General features: G+C 45.1%; 1 protein-coding gene across 2 annotated transcripts in view; it reads left to right on the forward strand.

Moving 5' to 3' along the window:
* Ostm1 (osteoclastogenesis associated transmembrane protein 1) overlaps positions 1-12212 on the forward strand; it is a 28685-nt gene extending 16473 nt beyond the window's left edge. For both annotated transcript variants that reach the window (XM_038340189.2, XM_038340188.2), the window contains 4 exons: positions 1280-1377; positions 5688-5855; positions 7339-7504; positions 10217-12212. In XM_038340189.2, the coding sequence (XP_038196117.1) occupies positions 1280-1377; positions 5688-5855; positions 7339-7504; positions 10217-10272 (488 nt within the window). In that variant the 3' untranslated portion in view covers positions 10273-12212. The remainder of the gene's footprint in view (positions 1-1279; positions 1378-5687; positions 5856-7338; positions 7505-10216) is intronic.
* Positions 12213-26126: the final 13914 nt, after the last annotated feature.

The raw sequence follows: 26126 nt of genomic DNA on the forward strand, positions 1-26126 counted from the left end.
CTTCCTGTTGGGTGTCTTCACTCCTTCTAGATGGTTCTGATTCTCTAAGTCAAGTGGATACAGAATAAAACTATGTGTGAAAATTAAGAACACAGGAGTGGGCCAAGCACTAGGGAATAGGTGTTTGAAACACCCCTTGTGGGCTAGTTGCTGGGGCATCTATAAGGATGACCCTGAAACCAGAAAGCAATGAGTTTGAATCAAGTTCTTCCATTGTAAGTTAGAGTATAGAAAGCAGACGGGCATATCTCATGCCTCATGTCTGTGGGCAGGATCAGGGTAGAGAGTCAAGGTCTTCACAGGAAGTGGAGGGGACAGAAGAACGAGAGGTCACGCTAAAGCAGGGCCAGCAGCTGCGATGAATACCATAGATAGGGAATTTGCAGAAACACACGAAACAGTTTCTGTCAGGTTTTTAGACCACATTCCCAGCAGGCTGTCTCTCTGGGTTCCCCAGCTCATGGTCCGTTCAGAAAAAATTAAGGGAAAAGGCCATCCTGCTAGGGACAGAAAGAGGTCTGGGAGGTTAAAAGAGAGCCACTGAATCTGACACCTAGGTACCAAGACAAGGAAGGATCTAGGCAAAGTTAATACAAGGTAAAGTTTTCTGAATAGCACACTGAGCACCGAGAGCTGAGCATTCACTAACTTTCACCATTAACAGCCAGGTTTTGTTGTTTTTTTTTTTTTTTTTTAATTTTATTTATTTATTTATTTATTAATTAATTTTTTCAAGACAAGGTTTTTCTGTAGCTTTGGAGCCTGTCCTGGAACTCTCTCTTGTAGACCAGGCTGTCCTCGAACTCACAGAGATCTGCCTGTCTCTGCCTCCTGAGTGCTGGGATTAAAGACGCTCGCCACCACCACCTGGCTCTAACCGCCAGTTTTTAATTTTAATTGTTTTTGTAAGAAGAGAATGTACAGTTATTTTAAGACTTTCAAGAGAAGTTTAAAAAATAAGTTTGGAAGTTAAGAGGGCTAAAAACTTTGAGTATTTGTTGGATCTCTGTGAGTTCGAGGCCAGCCTGTCTACAAGAGCTAGTTCCAGGACAGGCTCTAGAAACTACAGGGAAACCCTGTCTCGAAAAACCAAAAAAAAAAAAAAAAAAAAAAAAAAACCTTTGAGTATTTGGAAACTTGTGCTGTGTGGAAGATTTCATGCTTGTTTGTTTGGCAGCGGTTGTAGGCCAAGCTGAACAGTCCCCAGAGATAAGTGACAGCATGCTGTTGTTAGCGGTGACCCCTTCACATACCCCGCTCTGTTTCATTGTCTTTACAGATTGCTTAACGAACGACAGTGAAGCTTTGTCAAATAATACCGAGTATTTCCTCAGTCTGTTTAACAAGACTCTGGCCTGCTTTGAACACAACCTTCAGGTGAGTTATATAAACTCCGTGCAGTAATGTGTGATTGTAACTGTTCGCAGCATCAATTGTGGTATTTATTTCGACTCATAAAGGAATTAGCGAGCTTTTATTTCTGTGCTTAGATTATTTCCACTTGGAAATACTAGTGCTTAAGCTCAGGACCAAGTGTGGTAGCCCCCACCCAGTAGTTGGCAGGCAGAGAGGCAAGCGAATCTCTGAGAGTTTAAGGCCACTGCTACACAAAGCCACTTCCAGGCTAGCCGGGGCTACACAGTGAGATTGCCTTAATAAATAAATAAATAAAAAGGTGGGAGGAGAAAAAGGAAAGGGAACGAAGGGTTGGGGGTTGAGGAGGTGACTCAGTGGTTAAAAAATACCAGGTGTGGTGGTGCATACCTTTAATCTCAGCACTTGGGAGGCAGAGGCAGGTGGATCTCTGTGAGTTCGAGGTCAGCCTGGTCTACAAAGCAAGTTCCAGGACAGCCAGAACTGTTACATAGAGAAACCCTGTCTCAAAAAAACAAACAAAGCAAAATAATAATAATAATAATAATAATAATAATAATAATAATAATAATAATAATAAAGGAAATAGGGGCTGGAGCGATGGCTCAGTGGCTAAGAGCACTGGCCGCTCTTGCAGAGGACCTGGGTTCAGTTCCCAGTACCCACATGGCAGCTCTATCTCAATGAGAACTGAATATCTTTGGCTTCTGTAGACTCCAGGCACACACATGGTACACATGCATACATGCAGAAAACACCCATGCACATAAAATAGATTTTGAAAAACATTTCTTTTTTAAATTGGAATAATTTTTAATTAAAAAAAACTCAGGTAAACATTGTAGAACCAGCAGGTGTTAGTCACTGGTTCACTCAGTGAGAACAAAGGTTCTCCAGAAGTTCCCACACAGCTCCACTCATGTCCCCGTTTTCAGACGTCCTCACTGAGAGGGTACTGAGGCACAGGGGTAACGGGACTTGCGTGAGGTCAGGCTGCAGGGCGATGCAGGGGGAGGGCCTTGAGGAGAATGTTTGGAGCCAGAGAGATGTACAGGCACTGGCTGTCAAGCCTGGTGACTTAAATCTTAGGACCCACATGGTGGAAGGTAGGAACTCACCCCAACAGGTTGTCCTCTGACCACTACTCACACAGCACAGCAAGTGTGTGCCTGTGCATTCTTGCACATGTATGCACATGCACATATAAATAGTCAATAAATAAATGCAATACAATTTTAAAAGAATTCTGCTTTGAACATGTTACGTATGATACTCTTATGCTCCTATTAGACATCCAACTCAGATGATGCTAATCGTGAGGTGGGCGGGGCTGCCAGGTTGGGTATCATCTGACACAGTCCCCGTGAGGTGGGCGGGGCTGCCAGGTTGGGTATCATCTGACACAGTCCCCGTGAGGTGGGCGGGGCTGCCGGGTTGGGTATCATCTGACACAGTCCCCGTGAGGTGGGCGGGGCTGCCGGGTTGGGTATCATCTGACACTGGCGAGGCTAGATTAAGAATGAGGGTAAAATGGCTCTATGGGCTGAGTCCAGGGACAGGTCAGCATTTTATAGGGTAGCAGGGACTGTGTGATGGGGCGCAGCAAACAGACATGTGACAGGTGGCACAGCGGCTTTCAGCATGGGCGAATGGTCAGGGAGGAGGGTCACAGGCTGTACCAGATCCACCTTGAGCAGTGGATGCTCTCGAATCCCAGCCTGTCCTGGTGACAGCACAGAGAGAACAGGCCAGGCTACTGTGACAGCCTCCTGTGTCCCGAGTCTGTGGGTAGTCGTGGGCAGAAGGGTGTAGCACCTTCCTGGGGTGCTGTGGGTTTAGGGGGCTTCCTGAGCTGAAGTGGGCCCACACGTGTGCCATCGCCTCCCATCTTCCTAGATCCCACTCCCTCCCTCACCTTCAGAAGCTGTGCTGTTTATTTAATTAGTCCCTCCTTGTAGTGGGTCAGATGCTGTTTGTTTTAATATTTGACGGTTACAAAAAACTGCCACTCACAGCCTTTTTGCATATCACCGGGAGTTCTTTTAAGAATGTGTTTAGTGGATTCCTAGGAGTGGAATGCCGTAACCAAAAGTGTGTGCATTTTTAATTTTATTAAAAGGAACTGTATTATCCCCGCCCCACATCACCGCCACCAGGATTCTGTGCTGGGTCTGTGGTTTAGCGCAATCGTTCTGTGCAAAGCCTTCAATGTGCGCTTTCTTGGAGGAGTTTAAGGGGAGACAGTGTGTCAACTGGATGGTAAAGGTCACATTGTAGGTCCAGTTGCTCTGATTTTTCCTCTTTTTCATCCCCATGATCAGTAGATGTCCTTTGCTCATGCTCCATGGTAAATAATTAAAAAGAGTAGAGAGCAAAGGTAAGGGTGTGTTGAATAGACAGGCATCTGCCTAGAAGCCGGAACTTGAGGGTTGCTGGCATGGAACTTTACTCTCTCTCTCTCTCTCTCTCTGTGTGTGTGTGTGTGTGTGTGTGTGTGGTATGTGTGTGTGTGCCTACGTGCATGCATGCATGTATGTTTGTGTGTGCATGTGTGTGCATACACAGTGAAGCTCCATGGCATATAAACTACTGATGTCTCCAGCATCCTCTTCAGCATTCATCAGAGACCTGTGTAGTGGTTTTTAAGATTAAGAGACACCTAGAGAGTGCTAGATACCTTTGCTTTGTGCCTGCATACCAGATCTAGAAAGTTCTAGACCCTTGCCCTGTGCCCTCAAGTCCTCAGGACTCATCGCCCCGTGCTCATAACAGCCCATCGCTATCTCCTCCTTGGGTTGACAATGACTTTTGTGCATTTCTTCTCTTCCTTTTTATTAATGTATGTTAATTGTGAATGGTAATGGGTTTTATTATGGCGTTTTTATTTTCTTGCATGTATATAAACTATGCCTTGATCATGCTCACAGACCCTTTGGCCTTCATCTCTCTTCCACCCCCCCATCGGTCCTCTAACTTCCAAACCCTGTGTGTGTTCTCCCAGCTGGGGCGTGGAGGCAGAGGCAGGCTAATCTCCGTGAGAGGAGGAAGGACAGCTCTGCCATTGAAACTGTGATGGAGGTCAGACTCGCGGTGGACCAGCAGCCACGCAGCAGGGAGGGAGGCTTTCGAGGAAGCGTAGGGAATGAAGCCTGAGATGCTGGTGTAGGCCAAAGTGTAAAGGAAAGCCTGTAGAGCAGAGATAGGAGGGGGAAGCTACACTTCTCTGAGCGACAGGAAAGCCGCAGGTGTGTGGAACCTCTTGGCTGTGACAGGTAGCTGCTGACTATTCTCTTGATGATGGCCATTCTGACTGCATGGAATTGTGGCTTTGATTCGCATTCATCTGATGGCCATTTTTTCAGGTATTTATTGCCACTTGTATTTCTTTTAAGATCTTTCAATTCATCTGTCCATTTATTGATTGGATTATTTGTTCCTTTAGAGTTCAGTGATTTCAGTTCTGTGTGTATTTCTTGCATTCTCTGTCTACAGAGATGTCGGGAAACAGCTGGCAGGGGAATTTTCTGTAGGTCACCTCCTCCTTCTAGAACTTTCACCTTTGCTGGGCAGGGCTTTGCAGTCCTGTGCAGTTGTATTTGTGATTCATGCCTGTTCCCTGAGCTGTTAGAGTTTTGTGGGATTGGGTTGGTTTGGTTTCTCTAAAGAGGGCTTCACTGTGTAGCCCTGGCTGTCCTGGAACCCACTCTGTAGACCAATCTTGGCTAGAACTCACAGAGGTTCACCTGACTCCTTCCCTCCCTCCCTCCTTTTCTCCCTCCCTCCCCCCTTTCTTTTTCTCTCTCTGTATTTTTTTAAGAATGATTTTCATATATTTACTTGGGGATACATGAGGAAGTCAGAGGACAGCTTGCATGTGGGTTCCAAGGACTGCACCCTAACCCCCACCCCTACCCTAGCCATCAGCTGCATTCATTGCCCAGTCTTATATCAAATTTGTGTTTTCTGCAAGTTTTCTTCCAGTAGTTTCAAAGTTTCAGGTCTTAAATTAAGGTTTTTAATCCGTTTTTCCATTGATATTTGCCGGGGTGAGGGCTGGGATCTGGTTCCAGTCCTGACACAGATATCCAGTTCCCTGTACCATTTGTTAAAAGAGGCTCTTTCCCCAGGGTGTGCTGTCTCATCTGTCTGGTGCCTAAGGCTGTGGGTTTGTTTCTACAGTCAAGTCTAGTACTTTAACACACCATATTGTCTTCTATCCGGGCTTGGAGGGAGGTGTCAGGCAGTTGACATGCAGGGATGCCATGTCCAATATGTACTGTGTGTCTTACATCTATCTACCTTTGTCATTTCAGGGGCGCGCATACAATCTTCTCTCACCAAAAAATTACTCCGAAGTGTGTAAAAACTGCAATGGTGCATACAAAAATCTGAGCACCCTGTACAATGAGCTGCAGAAAATGAACGGGCTTGAGAATAAGGCCGAACCGGGCACGCACTTGTGCATTGATGTGGAAGATGCAGTAAGTACCTCACTTCTGGAATAGCTCATGGTTGCAGTTGTTGGGTGCACTTTCAGTGACCTAGTCCCTTTGGGGGTGCGCTGGAATATGCATGGCATCTTCACCCAGAAGGAACTGCAGTAGTTATAAAGTATCAAACCAGGACAGCCATTAACCAGGCTCCTGGAGGATGAGTTAATTCAGCACGTTTTGATTTTAAAATAGAAAGTGGGTGTGGTTTTCAGGGGCGTGGTGCTTTTGTCCAGTGGTGCTGGTTAAAGAGGTTTGACGTTTTACCGCCGTGTTTTCAGAGATCTTAGTCACTTAATTGTTGATTAATTTCTTTCTATATGTGATAACCTGAAAACATTTTCTCATGGCTGTCTCCTCACTGAAATAAAAGCCACATGAGGACAAGGACCAAGTGCTTCTTTTCCGGTTTTTGAGATAAGTTTCTGTGTCCTGGTTGTCCTAGAACTTACTTTTGTAGACCAGGCTGGCTTCGAACTCACAGAAATCGTCTGCCTCTGCCTCCCAAGGGATTAAAGGCGTGCACCACCACTGCCTGGTTTGACTTAGTGTTTTTTAATTTACCATTTAGTAGGTAGGACAAAGAACAGAATAGAGTGTGTGTGTGTGTGTGTGTGTGTGTGTGTGTGTGTGTGTGTGTGCGCGCGCGCGCATGCATGCATGCATGCATGCATGCTCTATGCACACTTTCTTTTAAAAGGAAGTCTCACTATGAAGCCCAGGTGAGCTTTGAACTTGAAGTGATCCTCCTGCCTCCTCTCCTTAGTACTGGAATTACAGGCACATGCCACCATGCCCAGGATGGCGTTTAGTGCTGCTTTTGTTAATAGTGTTGGTAGAGCAAATGTTGGGGGATGGGAAAGCTCTCCTCCACTGTATAGCCTGTCTTTTCACACATCACCACTAGGTGGCAGTCGTGCCCCCAGGCAATATGATGCCTGAGAATTAGTTGTTTGGGAAAACAAATCTTTAGCTCAGAGTAGAAAACTCAAGGTCAAAATGGTTAAGCTTACTTGTTAAGAATAAGTGTGAATATCAAACAACTTAGAGAGAACTGTTCCTGGACAGTAGTGCTGAGGATAGCAAAAACCACTTAACATGGCTGCTTCTAATAGGACTTCGATCTTTTATCTCTGTCCTAGGATTGTACTTGGTTAATGGTAGGCTCTCAGTAATAAATAAACTTTAAACAAGGAAACAGAATCGTAACTCTATTTTTATAGCTATACATTCTCTGGGAGATAAAGTGGTTCACATTCTAGTATATCTTGGTGATTATTATATGTTTAGAATATTACGTTTTGTGTGGCTATAAATTTATACAGTGACTAATTGTAAACCAGTTTCTTTCCTTGGCAGAAAAAATTATTCTCAACTATCAGTGGATTTTTAAGGCTGTTCTAAAAGATTATATATATAGATCTACTAAAGACAAGTGTGATATCAGATAATACGATAATGTGCATTTTTCCAGATGAACATCACCCGAAAGCTCTGGAGTCGGACCTTCAACTGTTCGGTCAGCTACAGTGACACGGTGTCCGTAGTCGCTGTCTCTGTGTTCATCCTCTTTCTGCCCGTTGTCTTCTACCTTAGTAGCTTCCTTCACTCGGAACAAAAGAAACGCAAACTCATTCTACGTAAGTTCCTCTCTGTAGCTTTTCTCCTGTTTAGTTAATGGCCTCTGAGAGAAGATTTGGGGATTGAGGAGTTGGGAGGACGGTGTTAAACCACTGGCCTGCACGCCCAAGTCGCTCAACATTCAGCCCTGTACAGTAGGAAGAAATAGATAGGTCTGTTTTAGAAAGAGTATGGCGTGCACCTTTGCCTGCCAAGCCGTCTTCCTCGCCCCATGTGGTCTTTTCTTAATGGCATTCAGTCAGTAAGCTGGTGTGAGCTGAATAATGTAGGCTGCTTAACTTTCATTTCCTTGTTTGCCTGATCGATTCGTCTTCCTTGATTGGACTGTAAAGCTCGTCAGAAGAAAGTCTCCTTGTTTCTCATCGTCTCACCAGAACCTAGAAAGTGCCTGGCTGTAGTGAGTGCTCACGAGCATTTGTTAAACAAAATAGTATTGTCGTCTATTTCATATTGATATTGCTCCTCAAAATACTATTCCTGTGAAAATTCTTATGGGGAAAATACTGGATCAAATAATGTCAGGCAATTCTGCCTTCAGGAGGCAGAAGCAGGTGGATCGTTGTGTTCTAGGCCAGTCTGGGCTCCGGAGCAGTTCTAAGCCAGCCTCAGCTTCACAGTCCAACCCTATCTCAAAAACAAACATTAAATAAAAAACCAAAAGGAAAGCAAACAAACAACAAAAAACGAGAGAAAGGAAAAGGGGTGGGAAAACCATGCCCGACAAATCCCCACAAGCGCTAGTGTGCAGAATGCCCTCGTGGACACCTCTCTCCCCTTCCACCTTTTATTCTCCTTCTCTTCCCTTTTCCCTTTCTCCCTCCATAAGCTGACGATGTGATGTTCCATGGTATGTTTGAGGGAACAGTTTTTATTGTAAACATGAAGGAGAGAGCAGCCAGAAGCATCTGGAAGAGTCCAGAGCAGGGAAAGAAAAAAGTAGACATGACCAGGGCTAGAGGTGCGGGGGATATCAGGAGATAGAGAATAGAAAAACATAGTGAAGAGAAGCAGAGCAGATCAGGTTGGGGTAGGGGAAGAGCACCCAGGCTGACCTTGAACTCACAGCAGTCCCCCTGCCTCAGCTTCCCCCATGCCGGGATTGCAGGTCTTCCCCATGAGGTCTGGCTCATTTAGTTCTAATATGCTTCTGTTCAATAAGCAGTTACTCACTGTTAACCAAACATATTGTAATGAAATTTGATAAAGGAAGAAGGCACAGTGCGTGCCTCACAGTGTGGTGGCCCTACCCTGGTCATGACAGCTGTGCAGATGTGGAGGCACATAGTGTGACTGCATCACAGAGTGAGGGACACTGGGACACACCGACAGATGATGCTTTGGGTAGGAGTTTAGAGGACGTGGGGCCTTGCCAACTAGACGAGAGAGGCCAGCAAGTTTCAAGTCCTTGGATTTCCAGGTCTTACTACCTTGCCAGTTTATTAAGTAATTTGATAATTAGTAAGAAGCAGTTTTTAGTAAAGTAAGTAAAAACCAAGCCAAAACAAAAACCCGAACTACTGATTTCATTTGCTTTCCAAATCCACCCCAGGCTCAATAGACTAAAAAGCTGCCCACTGGTCCAGGAAGCCATGCTAGGGCTGTGATTCTTACCTTTGGCTATGGGTTTAAACAAGACAGGAACAGAGGTGCCAGGGCCCTGCTGCAGCCCTGCTCTGGGCTACAAGCCTTCAAGGCCAGCCATTCTTGGATCTCAGCATGCAACACTGGAGCATGAGAAACATTCACACTTAACCGTTCTAAACACTTTACCTAGCCAGGGAGCCATGATTGTTTTAAACTAGTGGCTCAGTCCTATGAGCATCATAATCATGGCTGGTTGTACCATTTTGTTAATGATCTGTCTATTTTTGCATGTACATGTGATGTACAACTCAGTTTTCTTTGTAAATCTCTTCTTTTTTAGAGAGTCCCTTGACTGAATTTTATCCTTATTTATAGCATATGGTATTAATTATACAACATAATGTGTTTCATGGTGACATTTTCACACACACGCACACACAATGGTGGAGTTTTGTTGCTATTCTCGTTTGGTGCTGGGTACTAAATACCCTTTACCACTGAGCTAGTTCCCTAGTCCCCCCAAAAAGTGCTTGCATGCACGTCTTAGGGTTTTGTGTGTAGCAGAGGTTGACCTGGAACTTGCTATGTCGTCCCGGCTGCCTTTAAACCCACAATCCTCCAGTCTCAGTCTCCCGAGTGCTGGGATTACAGGCTCGTACCGTGTGCCTTGCTTGAGGAAATGTTCCTTCTGCGTGTACTTTCCCTTTCCTTGTGTCGCCACATTGCGTGGCTTACTTTAGTACACGGTGCTCCATAAGTGGGCGTCGCCTCGTTCCAGATGTTAGGGAAAACTCCTCAGGCTTCATACGTAAATGTATCTGCTGTAGAGGCTTTGCCGACATTTTTGTCTCCTAAGGGGTGTTTAGGGTCAGATTTCTGGCCTGGACTTTTGCTGTTGCTCTTTATCCACACGTTTAAGATTGCAATGCTCGAGAGGGTGTGGGTGCCGGTTTTCCTCGACTGCTTTTAACCAAGTCGTGGGTAATTTCTACTTAGCTTAATTTTATGTGTTAGATTTAATTCTAAAACACTGGATCAAGTCAGATTCAGCCAGTAAATAGACAGATCCAGTGGTTTGCACGTAGACTGTGAGGGCGCCTGGACTGACAATGCTTGTGTCTCCCCAGCCAAACGTCTCAAGTCAAGTACCAGTTTTGCCAACATTCAAGAAAATTCCACCTGAAACCTGCAAGACGGGGACTCGACCTCACATGGCGTGAGTGGGTGGTTGGACCACCGTGTGGTCAGGAGACGATGAACCAGGATCTGACACATCACCTTCTTATGAAATGCCAGCACTGCATATTTATAATTTATTTTCCACCTTTCCTTTCCCTGCCCACCCATTTGTAAAGATTGCTGTATTTTTAATTTTCAGATACAGTAATGTTACATATCCTAAGGTGTATGTGTTAGAGTAGCAAGCGACGACTTTGTTTTTGCGGGCATATGACTACTTGGCACTTCTGATATCTCCTCGTTGACAGAAATACACAGAACCCAAGTCACTGGAGACTGCCATATATACACATTAGCCACTATAGCTGACCCAGATGGCAACTGGCCCAAGGAGTAACATAAATGACTTCCCATTGCAGTATTATTGTTTATGTATATATATATAAATATTTAATATATTATAGATTGAAATAATGTACTCTCTAGTTTCCCTGAAGTCATTTTTGAAACCACTAATTATAAACCTCCTTAACAATTTTCAGACGTGATGAGCCACATCATACATTTGTCTTTGTTAAAAGATTTATGGTAACTGGTTTTCTTACTTGACTTTTATAAATAGTATTTTACATCTTATTTTTTCCTTTATTTCATAAGTAATTTAAAAATCACTGGACTGCTCTATTAGCTTCAGGACAGGATGGGTTTATTTTATGACATGGATTTACATTGTGAATTTCATTAAATTATTTGGTGACTTGTAACTTATTCTTTAAATGAAATGTAGTACAAGTGTGTCACACTGTATTTAAATTGTGTTTTTTAATGAAAATTTCATCTTGGAATATTTGAAGAGTTGGGGAGAGGTGAAGGAGGAATACCGGAGCCTAAAGTTCAGAGAATGGACAGGGACCGAGGGGTGCTCACTGAGAAGCCTAAAGTTGAGGGAGCGGACAGGGAGGAGGGGGTGCTCACTGAGAAGCCTAAAGTTGAGGGAACGGACAGGGAGGAGGGGGTGCTCACTGAGAAGCCTAAAGTTGAGGGAGCAGATGGGGGGGGGGGTGTGCTCACTGAGCAGGCACTGCAGTTTATGTGGGAGGTGAGCCAGATGACAGTCTCACACCGGAAGCTCTCCAGTCAAGGGGATGTCCCCTCCGATTACGTAAAGGATGGAAGCGGTATAACGGAAATGAAATTACACATCTCCCTGTCAGGAAACAAGGTCTGCTGTGGAATATTTCCATTAACTTTTCAAACAATGCTTTGCTTCAGTATCATTCGGTTTTATTTCTTGGGATATAAGAGCTGATGATCTTGCTTGTTAATTCTGTTTCTGGGTGGGGACAGGTTGTAAATTTGGAGGCTCCCCTGGCTGACGGCTGAGTCTGAAGGCCCTTCCAGACTGTGGTACACTCTAGGAGGAGACGGGAGTGTTTCGTGGTTTCTGTTTTACCGCACGTGCAGCGTGTTCTCGAGAGCAGGCTCATCCTACGATGCTGTCCAGCTTTTCTCACCAGCCGGGACGCGCTCCGGTGTGCTGCTGCCGTTTGTTGTGCTGTCACTGTTCCTGCTGCTGTTACTAAGGACGCTGTCTGGATTGGAAGCCCGTGGCTGAGGGCCATTGAAGGCAATCTTCATTAATGCAGACAAAACCAGTTTACATGTTAGCAAGGTGACACATTTGAAGGGTGAGTAGTGGCTCCTTGGGCACCTTTCAGTGCTGTGTGCAAACCATCTCTTTTGGATAAAAAGCTAACGAGCACTTCAGCAAGGTCTTCGCTCGCTGTAAGCTGCATTAGAAATAGATTTGAAAAACATATGTTAAGTGTTCTGAAGTGCATAAGAATTTCATCTTATGGTCGTGAAAAATGTACACACAGGGCTATGTATATGATGAGAAAACCTTTTTCCTTATGCTTTACAATAAAGAAAATGCCAAGGAAATTGTAGTGCTGTAATTGATTTTTATTCTCTTAATTTATTATTATTATTGAGACAAGGTCTCACTGTGTAGCCCTGCCTGCCCTGGAACTCACTCTGTAGACCAGGCTGGCCTTGAACTCACAGGGATCCACCTGCCTCTGCCTCCCAAGTGCTGGGATTAAAGGCGTGCACCACTACAAACGACTGTAATTGATTTCTTAATTCATTGAAATGACTTGAGATAGAACATCACTCTTTAGCTTTTCTAGATTTGAGTTTTGTTACTTACCTAATTAATACTTTTACTGAAAATAAAGTATACCTTGGAATTTTTGGTGCTGGATTTGGGGGGGTAAAATAACATTTTTCAGAGTCTAACACACATTATCTAAAAGTCAGTGTAGTGGCAGACGAAGATTGAGCTGGAGGCCGTGTGTGTGCTGAGCAGGTGCTCTTCCCTAAACTGCACTCCAGCCTGGAGCACAACTCCAAACAAGTGAATAACCCAAGGATTTAGTTGGTAAATATTACTATTGTTATAGCCAGTATTTTCTCATGTTTTTTGGAAGTGCTATACTTTAATTTTTTATTCTTAATATACTTTTTAAAAAATCTGTTTTGGGGGGTTGGGAGGGACACATGCCACACATGCATGAAGGCTGGAGGACACCTCGTAGGTTTTCTCCCACCATGTGGGTCTTGGGGATTGGAGTCAGGGCATCAGGTGTGGTGGCAGTGCCTTTGCCTGCTGAGCCATCTTGCTGGCCCTAATAGACAGCTCTAAACTGAGACTTTTTCTTTTTTTTTCTTTTTTCTTTTTGACTTAATAAATGGATGACTTTATTAAGAGAAGACAAGATAGGTATTTACCTCAAACCACCCACAAAAACAAAGCACACAGACTTACGCATACAATATTTTGGTTTAAAAATTATTGATCACACCAATGCTAAACCTGATGTTCGGGTGTAAATTGAGGCTTTCATATATGTATATAATTTGCTTTGATCAAATCCACCCCCTGTTAACTCTCCTGCACCCTCCCCCGCTTTCCCTCCCCCTTTCATTGCTCTCCCCCGCCCCCTGAAACCCGAGAGTCTCTGCCATGGATGTTGAACATTCGAATTCAGGTCCTTTTACTTTAGAGCTAGGTCTTTTAGTCACCGAACTATCTTCCAGGTCCTGCTTCATATTTCTTTAAAGAGAAAGGAAGAATGTAGGGCTGGAGATGTGGCTCAGTGGTTATGGCTGCTCATTGTTCTTGCAGAGGACTGAGGGTCAGTGCCCAGCAGCCACAGGGTGGCTCACAGCCGTCTGTCATGCAGTTCTAATGGATTGGATGCCCTCTTCTGACCTCAGCTGGCTCCAAATATGCATATGGTGCACATAAATATATCCAGGCAAACATACGCATACAGCAATTTGCTTAAGAATCTACTTTCATTATTTTTAATTACATATATGTATGTGTATCTGCATGTGGACATGTGCATATGAGCACAGGTGCCTAAGGAGGTCAATGTCATTAGATCCCTGGAGCTGCTCAATATGGGTGCCAGGAACCAAATTCAGGTCCTGAATAATCAGTAAATGCGCTTAACTGCTAAGCCATCTCTCCAACCCCACTTCCTCCCTTATATTTCTTAAGGATGCAAATTGCCATGTGAGGGGGGCAAGAACTTTGAAATCACACCTAAATATAAACTCCTATTAAGATTAAATATACAAATACTAAGTAAGCACCCAATAGTGCTCAGTAGTGCTCAAAAGCATTTGCCCGTGGTTTCCCTTGAGGAACACTCTGTGCACAAATTGCACCACACAATTGAGCTTTTTCTTTCTTCTCTCGTTTGGGACAGCGTCCCACAATGCAGCCTCCACACAGACCAGATGCATTTGCCTCTGCCTCCTGCAAGCTGTGCTTTGGCTCTTGACATATACCCACCTGGTTGCTCCCCAGAGTCTTTATCTCTGTGATTGCATTATCTTCTGGCTACATAGTAACGTCTTCCACTTTAGGGACTTCATCTCCTTTGTCTCTTGTGCCCTCAGTTTGATGAATGGGTTTGCAGTCAGTGTAATGGTTATTTGATGGAAGATGACAAAGTATCATTGCTCAAATGTATTGAACCAGGCTGTGAAATGTCTCTGTAGCAGGTTCATGTGAAACAGTGGTCAACCTTCCTAATGCTGTGACCCTTTAGTAAAGTTCTCCATGTTGTGGTGACCCCCAAACATAAAGTTATTTCACTGATATTTCATAACTGTAATTTTGCTACTGTTATCAATCATAATATAAATATCTGATATGTGGGATCTCTGATATTCAACCACAAAGGGGTCAAGACCCACAGGTTGAGAATGACTGATCTAAAAGGATGTTTAGGGTTCTTGAGTGAGTCCTTCAGCTGCTGTGAAAAGCGTAAATGGCAGAAGCGTAGCTTTGCAGTGGGTAGTGGGACATGCTGCCTTGCATTAAAGAAACTTCCCCTTCTGCACCAACAGTTCCAGGCCTCAGTGAGTGCCAGGTAGCATGTGTCGTTGTCCTTAGACCTAGCATCCTAAGTCAGGCACCATCCTTCTCAGTCCTGTCACCTGATCTCTGCTAAGTGAGTGTTGATGAGATCCAGCTGTTGAAAAATGCCAAATTCTAGCAGACAGTGAGGAAAATATCAACCCGATGCCCAGAGCTGCTTTAATTCATCTTTCCGCTTCAGTAATCCCACACATTACTTCCTTATTTGCTGTAATGAACATGCCATTCAGCCGAAATGAGATTAACTGCTTAAACCTCAGCATCGCAGGCAGAGAACACCAATGCCGCTTTGTGTTTTGTTGGAAGCTGCAGCAGTTAAATGATATCGCCTCGCCACGTCTTCCATTGTAATCAAGGCGGTTTCACTTGGGATTAGCGCTCCGCAGCTGAGTCTCCTGAAGGCTCACCTGAAACAGCCAGTTTATGTCTCGGGTGCAGCCCGAAGCACTAGTCACCCCAGAACAGAGCCCATTGACCCCAGCCACTCTCAAACCCTTCTCTGCTCTAGTGCTGATGGGAGATTTGCCCACCATGCAGCTGAGGGGAGGATTTGGGCATATATCTGGACAATAGCACTGTGATGCTCCAGATGAAGCAGGGCCCAGAAAGTCAACACAAGCCCCCATACCTGTTCTATTCACCAACGTCAAGGTCCTCGTCTCCAGTGCAGCCCTCTGGACTGGTCCAGTCCCACTCTTCTTCCTTCTTTGAATTCTGATTCTAATCAGACTTCCCTCTCAGTTAATTTAAGATTGGTTATTTACCGACTTATCTGATTCTTAGTGTTCTACATGGACACGCTTTCCTTCAGTTCGACTACAAGCTCTCAGAAATCATGGGCAAACCATGCATGCTCCTGTGTGTCTTACCTGAGGAAGCACCTCCGTGTGATCCGTTACCACTCTTCCTGAGAGGCTCTGTAGTGGGAAAGCTGTTCCGGTTGCGTGGATGGCGTTCCTGTCCCAGAGATGCTGTCTCTCCTAAGGAGCATGTGGTATCCTTGTGGCTCATAGCATTCAGGACCACACATCAGCAGATGTGTTCATGCACTTGTTGGTTTATTACTTCAATAAAACTTTATTAAATACCTACTCTGTGGGGGAGTCTGGATTGTCAAAAGTAAACTGGCAAGCTCCTCATTGACCATTTTGGCAAAAATGAAGCAAAGTAGGGCTGTAGAGAGGGTTCAGAGGTTAAGAGCACTGCCTGCTTTTGCAGAGGAGCTGGGTTCAGTTCCCAGCACCCACATAGTGGCTTATCACCATCTGTAACTCGCGTTCCAAGGAATTTGGTACCCCTCTCTGGCCTTTGTGGGCTCCTGCACCCACATCATGAACATGCCGGGCAAACACTCTTGCACATGAAATAAAAGCAGTAACATTTTGGGTTGGAGAGATGTCTGGAAGTTAAGAGCACTGGCTCTTCTTACAGAGGACCTGGGTTTGATTCCCAGCACCCACCTGGTGTACAGAAATACATGTAAACAAAACATAACATAAAATCATAATGAAAATAACTTGGGAGAAATGAAGCGAAGTTTAGAAGCACGAAAGGAAGGGCTGCACTCTCTTACTCTGTCCTTTGAACCCAGCTGTGGAGAAGCAGCTTCGGTCGACTTGACTTCCTGGTGGGCTTTCTCTAACAGCTTCTCGGTGGGCTTTCTCATTCATAGCTTCTCAGTCACACTGTACCCTGCCTTTTCAGCCGAGAGATTAAGCTGTAGGATTTTGCTGTGGGAAACCAGTTTGTTCCGGTCTCCACAAGGCAGGCACCCTTGCCGGGATGGATGGAGTCCAGGTGTGCACATCTAGCTAAGGTTGAGTTTGGGCTGGGACTCTTTCAGTGGGTGAGGAGGGAAGAGGGGGACACTGGCATTACCATTTCTGCTTAGGGAGCTGAATGATTTGGCAAAACAATTTCACTTGCCTTGGGTGCCACATCTCGGCAAGACTGTCTTCAAATGATAGGTTGTGTCTGCCTCCTGCAGGATAACTTGAGTCTAGCCAGTTCCTTCTGAGTTGGACCTCTTGAGAAAACCTGAGTTATGCTTTGGATAGTTGTGAACTAAGCAGTGAGGATCCCATGTCCTTGCTGCCTTCAATTGTCTGCTAGACTTAGAGAACATACTAGAATAATGTCCATATCCTGTCAGGAAGAGAAACATTGCACACACGTTTTTCCAGTCCAATTTCTCATGTGTAGAAACGGTAACGGTGACAATGAGCTATCTAAGTAGTAGGACATCAGTGGCAAAGCCACACAAGGCCCAAGCTAGGCCTCTGTCATTCATGGTGGCATCGCTCACCCTTTCTCCCTACTCCTCTCTAGTAAGCTATTCCATCTCCCTTGACTGACTCAGCTCACTTAATTCTCTTCCTCTTAACAACTTCAAAAGCAAAACTTAACACCAACGAAGGAAACCAAAGACCAAAATAAGAAAGTGCACTTGTTTTTCCAACACTCACCTAAACTTTTTACATTTTGTTTTGATTTGGTTTTTGGTTTTCTTGGAAACAGGATCTCACCGTGTAGCCTTGGCTAGCCTGGAACTCAGAATATAGATGAGGCTGGCATTGAATCCACAGAGATCCACCTGCCTCTGTCTCCAGAGTGCTGGGACTAGAGTGTGTACCACCACACCCACACCTAAACACGTGACTTGTCTATAGTTCACTAATAAATATGCATTTCTTAGACCCCGTCTGTTCCCACTAAATTGACTGAACTCGGAGAAGTTTATTAAGCCCTTTTCCAAGAGGAAAAGCATTGGCAACTTGCTGCTTGTGTTTTTTTTTTCTTTTTCATTCCTTTTCTTCTTACTTTTGTTTTTCTTGTTGTTCAGACTTGTTTTGGTTACAAGTGGCAGAAACCCAACTCAGACTAGCTTGATTACAAAGGAGCTGTATTGGGAAGTCTGAGAATGTATCCAGTTTCTAGATTTTTAGACTGCTCCCCCTTGTCTGTCCCCTTGTCTGCATTGCATCCGTTGTTTCCCACACAACCCCACTTCTGAGTGAGTGGGACTTACCCCACCTATAGGCACACACTCTCTTTCCATGCTTTACCAGCAATGGCCGAGCCTGGCCATGGTGGCGCACTCCTGTAGTTCCAGCTCTAGGGAGGCAGAGGCAGGTGGATCTCTGAGTTCGAGGCCAGCCTGGTCTACAGAACAAGTTCCAGGACAGCCAGGGCTACGTAGAGAAATCCTGTCTTGAAAAACGAGAGAGAGAGAGAGAGAGAGAGAGAGAGAGAGAGAGAGAGAGAGAGAGAGAGAGAGAGGACGAGAGGACAAACGAACAGTGGCTGTTGGTTTGCTTGCACATGTTCCAAATACCAAGTCTTCCCTGCTTCAGTCTCTAAGTGGAAGCCCATAGAAGGGCACGGGTTGGCCTAGATTGGGGCACGTCCTCGTTCCTGCATCAACTCCTGTGCTCAGGAGAATGAAGAACTGTTGATACTACTGTTAGCATGTAAAAGCACGCACATGTGTACACACACATGTACACACACATGTGCACACATGCACACATGTGTACATACAGACTCTGCTCTGTGATCAGAGGACAGAGTATCACAATTGGCATAGGAACAAATTCCCACAAAAGGAAAATTTGAAAAACGTGAAATTGGCAGATTCTGACCTTTTTATTGTATGTGTTATGATTGTTTGTCACTTGTCTAATCTCCCGCTTTTTATTATAAAAAGAGCTGGGAATGTTATGATTGTTCTTCTCTCTAAGAGACAAGCCACGCCCACTCCCTGCAGCCCCTCCCTCCTCTTGCCATCTTGGCTTCTCTCTCTGTTCCCTTTCCTGCTCCCCCCTTCTTTCTCTCTCTCTCTCTCTCTCCTCTCTCTCTCTCTCTCTCTCTCTCTCTCTCTCTCTCCCCCATTCTCCCCTCTTTTCCTTCCCCTCCATAATTCAACTAATAAATATCCAATTCTATTCTGTATGATGTGTCTGTCCATGTGCCTCCCACAGGCCGCCTGCCCCACATTGCTCGCCTCCGGGAACTTGCACCTTCACTGGGAACTTGCACTTTCCGGGAACTCACTGTCTGTGGGGACCTGCCCACCACCGCATGGCTGGGGCCAGCCACCTTGGTTTGTGGACCCTCCACAAGCTGCCAGGAACCGCAGCAAAAATTCATAACAGTATGTGTGTGTACCATGTGCCATAGTTGTATGTGGCAGTCAGAGGACAGCTTGCAGGAGATGGTTCTCTGCTTCCACCATGTGGGCTCTGGGGATTGAACTCAGGCTACGAGGCCTGGCAGCAAGTTCCTCTACCTACTAAGCCTTCTTGTCAGCCCCAGGTTCCTACTCTAAACACCCGGTCACTCTCCCTGCCACAGTCAGTGTTGGCTTCTGTATCTCGTAGAACAGTTTTCGGCACTCCGTGTCACTCTGTCACTATTGTGTCCCTCACTTGTGATCACCTAAGTCCAAGCCTGTCTGCTCCATGCTGCTACCTCTAGGTTTCTTCTTTTCCCATTCTTTTAATACTTACCAGGCTGGGATTATAAGACTAAACCTCTGATCTTACTAGCTCATCTACTCAAGAATCTTAGTGATATTCCAGTCTTTTGCTTTTTGTTTTTCAAGACAGGGTTTCTCTGTAGAGCCTGTCCTGGAACTCACTGTGTAGACCAGGCTGGCCTCAAACTCACAGAAATCTGCCTGCCTCTGCCTCCGGTGCCAGGATTAAAGACATGCGCTGCCACCACCTGGTGACATTCCAGTCTTAAGGGTTGTGAGGTGGCCACAGTGCAATAGAAGGTACTTACCAGACAGCTGCCAGGGCTCCTAGCTGAAGCATGCCCTAGCAGTTAAAGGGGATATCAGACCCTTGAGCTAGGCTGTTCCTCTCTCTCAAGGAGGAAGCACGTTATGTTATTCCAGTTATGACTGATGCTGGTTTGAGTTAGCTGGGTTTGTGCCTTGGCCTGCTCTGTGTGTCCAGGCCGAGGCTGTAGTCCAAGGCAAGGTCTGCTGCCTGGACACTTAGATGCTGCACTCTGTGCCGAAGTGGGGCTGCATGAGACATGATGCTTCTTCCCAGTTCTTTTCATTTGACATGATACCACCCCTGAGAGGCTGGGAATCATCTTAAACATCCCCTTCTGGAAATGACATGGATTTCAAAATACGAAACAAAATAAAAATCTTTCTTCCCTCTTTTCTATTGGCTGTGTGGGGAAAGAATGGGTGTGGCCTAGTAGGGGCTTCCTGTGGCAGAGTCTGCTGGTTGTTCCTGTCACTAACTCCCTGTATCTTCTCTGGTTGAAGTTCAGCTAGACACATGGTGTACAGACCTTCCAGCTGCTCCTGCTCACAGGGCAGCCTCTGAATCGGTATGCTGCACAGAAATGTAGATTGGTCGCTTCCAGGATCCTTGTCTTAAGAGAGATCATGTAGGTTCTTTGCCTCTCCTCTCTACCTTGCTGCGTGGAGTAGCTCTGACAGGCTGGTCTTGTGTCTTTTATCTTGATAAAAAGGGTGAGAGCCAGACACAACAGAGCCACAAAACATGAGCCTTGGTCAGGGACTATCAAAGGCCCTGACCCCACCTCCTCCCCCCCCCCCCGCCCCAAAGGCTCACTCCATTTTTATGTGAGGCAGGATGCATTTCCATCTTGATTTTGTTACTGTTGTTTGGGGGTTTTGTTCATTCACTGTGAAACCCAGCCCCAACTGATGCAGTGTAATTCAGGTGGGCAGATGAAAGGCATAGGGACATTTTCACTATGGGAGGAGTTATTGCGTTGGCTCAGGATGAGTTTTGAGTGTGTGGTAGCTGGGCATGGGAAGGATTCAAAGCTAGGAATTAATTTGCAGGAGTTGTTTGGAATGCTGGTATTTCCCACAAGCAACTTTGATCACGGATTATGCACACTCTTCTTTCTATCACTGCGTGAGTCATTCATCTGCCGGTACAAGATTTCTTGACCAACTGCGCCCATGTTGTTAACATGATAATGATAGTCTGTAATCTGCAAGAAACAGTGAATAATTAATAGAAAGAGAGACGTTATGGCTAAAAATATAAAAAGAACTCTAATTCACCAAATTTTCTAGGTTTCAAGGATTGCATGAGTTAAAACATTTTCTAAATAAGAATTATGCTCAGAGAGTAATGTATGTATGTATGTATGTTTTGTTTTTGTTTTTGTTTTGAGACAGGGTTTCTTTGTGTAGCAGTCCTGGCTGTCTCAGAACTCACTTTGTAGAGCAGGCTGGCCTTGAATTCACTGAGATCTGCCTACCTCTGCCTCCAGAGTGCTCGGATTAAAGGTGTGCACCACCACCGCCCAGTCAGAGAGTAATATTAGGCACACGTAGGACCTCACAGTTAAGAATGGTCTGCATAATGGACTGGAAGGAGGGTGGAGTGGGTAAGAACACCTGCTGTGTAAGCACAAGGACATGAGTTCGGATCCTAGCACCCATCTGAAATGACCAGCATGGCCCCTCTTGCCTGTAGCACAGTGCTGTGATGGGGGTCGGGGAAACAGAGACGGGAGGGTAATTGGGCTTTCTGGTTACTATCCCTGCTCCAGCTAAAAGACCCTGTCTCAAGGGGATAAGGCAGAGAGTGATAAAGCAGGACACCCAATGCATGTATCATATACCATCTATGCATGTGCACAGGCATGCAAGTGCGTGCGCGCACACGCACGAGAATAATCTGCATGACCCCAACACTTGTATTTCTTAACAATCCATGGATTGAGATTGGGACTAAAAGGCGTGCTGTAAGTGAAGTCCTCACTTAACAGCTTCGTTTGGAGAAGGAATGTTCATTGGTGCACTGTTAAGACTCCCCACAGAAAACACAGCTTTCCTCAGGCAGTTCAGTGAGGAGCCCTCCATGGAGGCATGGATTCCTGCAGACGTGTGCGCAGAGTTAAGGAAATGAGGAAGGGGCTCTGGGGCTCTCAGAGAGCCACTATTTCCACCAGGGCTGAGGGAAGGGAAGAAGCAATGGTTTGGGAACCTGGCGAATCAGGTCACCTGCTGGGAACCATCTTTGACTCAGCTCCTAAAGCCTCGCCTCCCAAGACCGAAGGGATCTGTAATCTACTAGGGTGCGGGGAAAGATGGAGCGCAGGTCTAGGAGGAAAGGAATTAGCAGAGAGCCTCCTCAGTGCTATGGCAACTCTGTACTTTTTTTTTTTTTTTTTTTTTGGTTTTTCGAGACAGGGTTTCTCTGTGGCTTTGGAGCCTGTCCTGGAACTAGCTCTTGTAGACCAGGCTGGTCTCGAACTCACAGAGATCCGCCTGCCTCTGCCTCGCAACTCTGTACTTTAGCCACCGCTCAGACCGTTCTAGAAGGTGAGCTCCAGGCAACCCTTTGAGGGAGGCGGAGGCGTCCACCAAGACTGAAAGTGGTTCTCAGGGCGCAGGACCCTCCATTTTCTTACCAACTTTTTGTCAGGGAAGGTATAGGTCTGAGACAGGAAGCATCTGGATCAGAGGTCCTCAACCTCTGGGTCATGACCCTTTGGGGAGGGAGTGATTCTTTCACAAAGGTCACTAAGATCATTGGAAAACACAGATATTTAATTTAAGATTTATAACAGTAGCAAAATCACAGATATGAAGTAGCAACGAAGTAATGTTATGGTCGGGGTCAGCACAGCATGAGAAGCTGTGTTAACGGGTTGCAACGTGAGGAAGGCTGAGAGCCGCTGCTCTAGTAGTGTGGATGGGGTCGCTTTCCCTGTAGTCTCACTGCTAGAAAGTCTTCAAGCTGTAAGGTGTTCAATGAATAAAACACGTGTGTTTGGCCTCCCTTCCTTCCTTTTCTCTTCCTCCCCTCCCCTCCCGCTCCCTCTCAATCTGTCTCTCTTAGAGTATCACTATGTAGCCCAGGCTGGCCTTGAGAGCCTCCTGACCTCACCTCTGCCTCCTCCAGAGTACTGTAATTACAGGTGTCTGCCACACCTGGTTCTAGCATGCGGTCTTTACTGGACCTCCTGCATGTGCCTTTTATTGTTTGGGGTTTTTTGTTATTTATTTATTTATTTATTTATTTATTTATTTTTACAAATCAATGAATATTATACCAGCAGAACCAAAACCTTAGCTCTCGATATACTAGACTCCTCTCAATGCAATGTTGACTGGCCAGTCATGATTAACTGATGCAAGTGAATAGTCACCTTATAAATGATCAAATTCTTTAATATGTTCAAACCTATACTTGTAAATGCTAAATACAAACGCAATTTATTTAGCCTTCTATATATGTGCTTTCAAGGTCAAACCCAAAGCAAATAACTACAAACAAAATTTATTTAAAATTAGGTATACTTAATAGATAATGGTTCTGAAACTCTTCAGAGATCTGCTGAATATGGCATTTAAAATATTTAATAAAAAAGCTTCCCATGATAAAAATGACAGGTCCTGGAAGCAACCCCAAGGTCTCCAAAGGAGATAATAGGGCACAGACAGCTCCATTTGGATTGTGGTAATGCTAACCACTGGGCACCGTGCCCCGCCCACCACGCCCCGCCCACAAAGGCCCCGCCCACCACCAGATCCCACCCACACTGTGGACACTGTGGGGTTGACTGCTCTATTCTGCTTTGTCAGAGAAGGTCAGTTTTCCCAAATTCTTCCCCCACAGGAAAATCTCTCAGACTTTCTGTTTGATGGTCGAAAGCTAATGTTGTCCTGTATGAGAGCCGAATGCCTACAGGCTCTGTCCCCTCCCAGTGAAGTCATGGAGACCACCATAGGAGGCTAGGGTAATCGTGCAGGGAGCTGGTAAGTCTCAGCCATATTAATCGATACAGAGCCATTTGTACTTCCTGCTCTGATGTAGCCTTCTCAGATCTCTGATGATGGTGACAGCTAGGCGGTAGCTTTACCGGTTTAGCAGCAGCCACTTGTGGTCAAGGCATTTCATACATGAAAACCAGGCTTTGTTTTTCGAGAGTTATTAGGTCTCCAGCTGAGAAAGATTAAATGACAAAAACAGGTTTCAATGTAACTTTTTACTACTAATTTTAGAGGAACTTCCTTTGCAGCGACTGCTCTTAATAATCAGCCACTATATTTCATGATAAGTGATTCGTCTAAAAATATAGAACTTAAAAATAATACATGATGTCAAGACTTCAAAAATTCAGTTTTAACATATTAATCAATGGAGTTCTGATACTTAAAAACAGTTCTCATCATGCTGAAAACATCTCTGCCCAATATATATATATACCTATACATACATACAAACACACATATATGTAATGTATATATAATACATTGTGAAACATTAATATACCAATACTACACATATATGTATATATGTATATGTATATATCCATCCAGTAGTCTGGACAAATCAAAAAATGTTAATGTTTCTTACCTCAAAATCATTTTTGAGTCTCCAAGCTTTTACTATGACTCAAAGGTTTGAGTCTCAGTCAGGTTACTAATCTCTTTTGTAACGTAAAAGAATTCATTTAAGCTCCAGGTTCCTTAAGGTACTTAACTTTTGTAGTGATGGGAGCGGCGGGCTGCGTTCCTGCCACCCGGATCCCGGCCACCGGCTAGCTTATGCCCCGAAATAACAACACACAAACTGTATTCATTTAAACACTGCCTGGCCCATTAGTTTCAGCCTCTTACTCACATCTTGACTAACCCATATCTAATAATCTGTATAGCACCACAAAGTGGTGCCTTACCGGGAAGATTCTAGCTATGTCCATCTTGGGCCGGAACTTCTTCGTGTCTGTCTCAGAGAGGAGAGGCATGGCATCTGACTCACTTAGGAGAGGCGTGGCATCTGATTGAGCCATCTACCTCACTTCCTTCTTCCTGTTCTGTTTACTCCACCTGCCTAAGGGCTGGCCCATTAAATGGGCCAAGGCAGTTTTCTTTATTAACAAATGAAATCAATACAAACAGAAGGCTCTCCCACATCAAACTTTAACCTCTGTCCTTAGTCCATATCTGTCCTAGAGGATTTCTACTCGGCTTACAGACGCCATCAACCGAGGAATCAACTGAGGACTGCAACCTGCTCCAAAGGCAATCTGCACCATGCTAGGCCCAGGTAAAACCAGAGAGCCCCAGACTTTCTCACAGCTGATGTGAACCAGTCCAGCTGATATGACCGACTGCGTCCTGTCTCTTTAGCTGGGTCGGTGAACCAGATGCTTCTGATGAGATGCCTCATTGCCCAAATCCCCTCAGTCCTTCTTGGACTCTAACGACAGTATTCTATTTCTGTCCTATTGTGTATCTGAAATCATTTTCTGTCAAAGAGTACTTTTTTTTCCTCATTTTTTAAATTAAAGATTTCCATCTCCTTCCCTCCTCCTCAAAGAGTACTTTTTAAAGTGCTAAGCAGCTTGGTCTCAGTGGCCCTGGGTGCTGGTTTCACTTCTCTCAGGCTTTAAATATGGTGGAGTTAGTTCACCGCAGGTTCCAGGACTGCCAGGTGGGAGCCATCCTCACCACCTCAACTCTGGGTAACACCGTGCAGCATATAAACCCTTTTTATCTGAGTAAAAGCTAAATCTGCCATGTAGCACACTGTGCAGCCTGGATATATCTCTGTGTATGGCAGTGGGAATCTGCCATGCTCTCCTGCCTGTGCACTCCTAGCAGACTCCATCCCGCCAACTGCCCAGGATGGGAGTGTTGGGCCTGGGCATGGTCTCAGCTACTTTCTTCCCAACTCTGAGTGGGCACATAAGCATCTGGACATGAAGTGGGTGGTGGGCATCAACCCCAAAAAAGAACCAGAGTTCATGGCAGCACGGACCAGGAGGAGCCATTTCAAAGCAGTGTTTTTTTTTCTGCTACTGCTGAATCAGGAAGACCTCTTTTAAAGGAGCTGCAGCATGCCTCCAGCAAGCAGAGCCCATTCCAGAAAAAATAAATCTAGCTAAACTTTGTTTTTTAGTGTCTAGAATTCCTTTCCAAGCTTTCCCAGGTTTTACATGGATTTAGTCAACTATGTTGGCACGCCAATTTGTTGTAGTAAGGCCGCTTGTTTGTTCCTGGCTGCTCAGCCCTGAAATAACCACACAAAAACTATATTATTTGCAATACTGTGTGGCTAGTAGCTTAAGCATATTTCTGGCTAACTCTTATATCTCAAAGTAACCCATTTCCATTCATTTGTGTATCACCACGAGACAGTGACTTTACTGGTAAAGTTTCAGCATGTTTGTCTCTGGTGGCAGCTCCATGGCTTCTCCCTGACTCTGCCTCCTTTCTTCTAGCATTCAGTTTAGTTTTCCCTGCCTAGCTCTACTCTACCCTATCACAGGCCTAAGACAGTTTCTTCAATAACCAATGGTATTTACAGCATACAGAGGGGAATCCCACATCAAAGTGAGACTTTGTCTCAAAAAAAAAGGACCTCCAGGGTTTGAGA

The sequence above is a fragment of the Arvicola amphibius genome, chromosome 8 (genome assembly GCF_903992535.2).
Source record: "Arvicola amphibius chromosome 8, mArvAmp1.2, whole genome shotgun sequence".
Classification (NCBI taxonomy): Eukaryota; Metazoa; Chordata; class Mammalia; order Rodentia; family Cricetidae; genus Arvicola; species Arvicola amphibius.